General features: G+C 41.0%; 1 protein-coding gene across 1 annotated transcript; it reads left to right on the top strand.

The window, feature by feature from the left end:
- The first annotated feature begins 396 nt into the window (after positions 1 to 396).
- LOC123161990 (dirigent protein 15) lies at positions 397 to 1,796 on the top strand. The gene is made up of 3 exons (XM_044579795.1): positions 397 to 795; positions 916 to 1,102; positions 1,367 to 1,796. The coding sequence occupies exons 1-3, from the start codon at positions 452 to 454 to the stop codon at positions 1,394 to 1,396; spliced, it is 561 nt and encodes a 186-aa protein (XP_044435730.1). The 5' UTR covers positions 397 to 451; the 3' UTR covers positions 1,397 to 1,796.
- Positions 1,797 to 2,095: the final 299 nt, after the last annotated feature.

Raw genomic sequence — 2,095 nt, 5'->3', positions numbered from 1 at the left:
GGAGATTTTTGTGGCGGCGGCGCTTGGTTCGCGAGAGGAGCGCGCTGGACCAGCAAATAAAATCTTAGTCTTATTCCTGTATATAGTTTGTCTTCAAGGCATGGTGTATTTAATTTTCCAAACAATAGAAGTTAAAACTTGATAGCATATTTCATCGAAAGTCTGTCTTGGCGAAACAAGAAATAGAAAATGACGCATGACCTTTCTTCTTTCTGAGGGCTGATACATGTACAAGATATTGTTACGCCTCACAAAGTCACAAGTATAGTCTATCCAAATCGAAAGGTCGGCCAAAGAAAACAGAAAAAAACGACAAACACATTTGCTGGTCCTCCAGCACTATAAATAGCACCCCTAGACTAGAGTATCTCTCACACAGCCAACAACAAAGGAAAGAGTCAGTTTATCATAGGCACCTCCCACCATCTTTGTGGGAGCCCAAATCCTAGCCATGGCCAGTCCTACTCGTGACCTGTCCATCATTTTGGTCATGCATTTCATTCTATCCATGGCCAGTCCATCGCTTTCTTGTGTTATTCCTTGTGAGTCTGAGATAAACTTGCGTTTGTACTTGCACCAAATTGCTGCTGGATCAGGCACCAACCAGGTAGCAATTGTCGCCTCGAGCCAACCAGCTGGGTTTGGTACGACCGCTGTTAACGACTGGACTGTGATTGATGGTCCAAACCCCGGTACTGCGACCATTGTTGCCCGTACCAAAGGCATGCATGTGCAGGCTGATGTAGGTGGTCCAGGCTGGTTCAACTACTTCAGCATGGTGTTCGAGGACTCCAGGTACAAATTTTATACTCTTGGACTAGAAGTTTTAGTTTTCTCAGTTGCCAATATCTCATATACTGAAGATTGTCCAGTTTTATGTCATACGTGATGTGTTACTCTCCAAAACTATATCAGGCGCCGTGGATCGTCATTTGAAGTAATGGGGATGAACCGAGCTCAAGAAGGCGAGATGGCCATTATCGGTGGGACTGGAGAGTTTGCTATGGCACGTGGGACCATCAAGTACAGAGCACTCGCCAACCCCCCTCCGGGTCAAAGTATTAAAGAACTCAATATTCATGCTTTCTACGTCAAACCAGCTGTAAGTAGACTAGTTTAATTAGCTGCTTAATTTGTATGTATTTGCTTTATTGTTTCTAGTGTATCTATCAACTTAGTTCACTAAGAAAGCTAGTTTAAATTGCACAGCTATCTAGTTCACTAAGAAAGCTAGTTTGAGTCATCCAGATAAAAATTATGAATTGTTATAATTCCTTGATAAACTTCATTACTAGTACCTTAATGCCTAGATTCTTATTACATGTAGCAATGCTGATATTACCGGGGATTCCTTTTCTTTTTCCAGGGCACTATAGCTGGCCCCACCATCCAGTAATATGTTTGAAAACTACCTGGACAACCACGATGGGTAGCTGTGGAAGCAGCTTTGCAATGATCCTGTCAATGTTTCCTTTTCAAATAATCCGTGGATTTCTAGCCAGTGATATTCCATCAATCCGAAGATCCATGTCCGACCGTTTGTTGTTGTTTTAAGATGTATGTTTGGTCTTGTGTTTGGAACATATGTCTTGTTGGTGTGTATCGGAAATAAAGAAGTTTGGTTGGTGTAGTAAATTTATAATATGAAAAATCTTTCTCCTGTAGTGTGGATCATTACGTATTTCACACTCACAGTTGAACTACACTGACGACCTATACATTTGTGAGGCTAGTGGTATTTTTAATCTCCGCCATTTGTTAATGCTCGTACATGAATTCAGTTTAAAATTATTGAACACATGTGTCTTGTGTATATACCATTGTTACTGAGCCGTATTGTACCAGAGTCCCTGGAGTTTATGAGACCAGCAGCTAACCTAAGATATTGCCAAGCTTAACTTAAGAAGTGAAGCATGTAACAAAATCAAGTGTCAAGATCCTAAGCCTTTGAGAACCAACGTACATGGCTCATAAATTGTCAAAAAGAACTCAAATGATCTAAACATTAGGAAAACTTAAAATTCAAAGCACATATCTACTGTAGAGACTAGCCACTAACCTGACATCTCGCCAAACCAATCTTAAGAGGTGAGGC

Source organism: Triticum aestivum, chromosome 1D, assembly GCF_018294505.1.
Source record: "Triticum aestivum cultivar Chinese Spring chromosome 1D, IWGSC CS RefSeq v2.1, whole genome shotgun sequence".
Lineage (NCBI taxonomy): Eukaryota > Viridiplantae > Streptophyta > Magnoliopsida > Poales > Poaceae > Triticum > Triticum aestivum.
Note: the sequence above shows the minus strand (reverse complement) of the source record. Positions and strands in the feature narration are given on the sequence as shown.

Coding starts and splice junctions, on each gene's coding strand:
- LOC123161990 (XM_044579795.1), top strand. CDS start 452: ATGGCCAGTCCTACTCGTGACCTGTCCATCATTTTGGTCATGCATTTC. Junction 796..915: donor ATGGTGTTCGAGGACTCCAG/GTACAAATTTTA, acceptor AAACTATATCAG/GCGCCGTGGATCGTCATTTG. Junction 1,103..1,366: donor CTTTCTACGTCAAACCAGCT/GTAAGTAGACTA, acceptor TTCTTTTTCCAG/GGCACTATAGCTGGCCCCAC.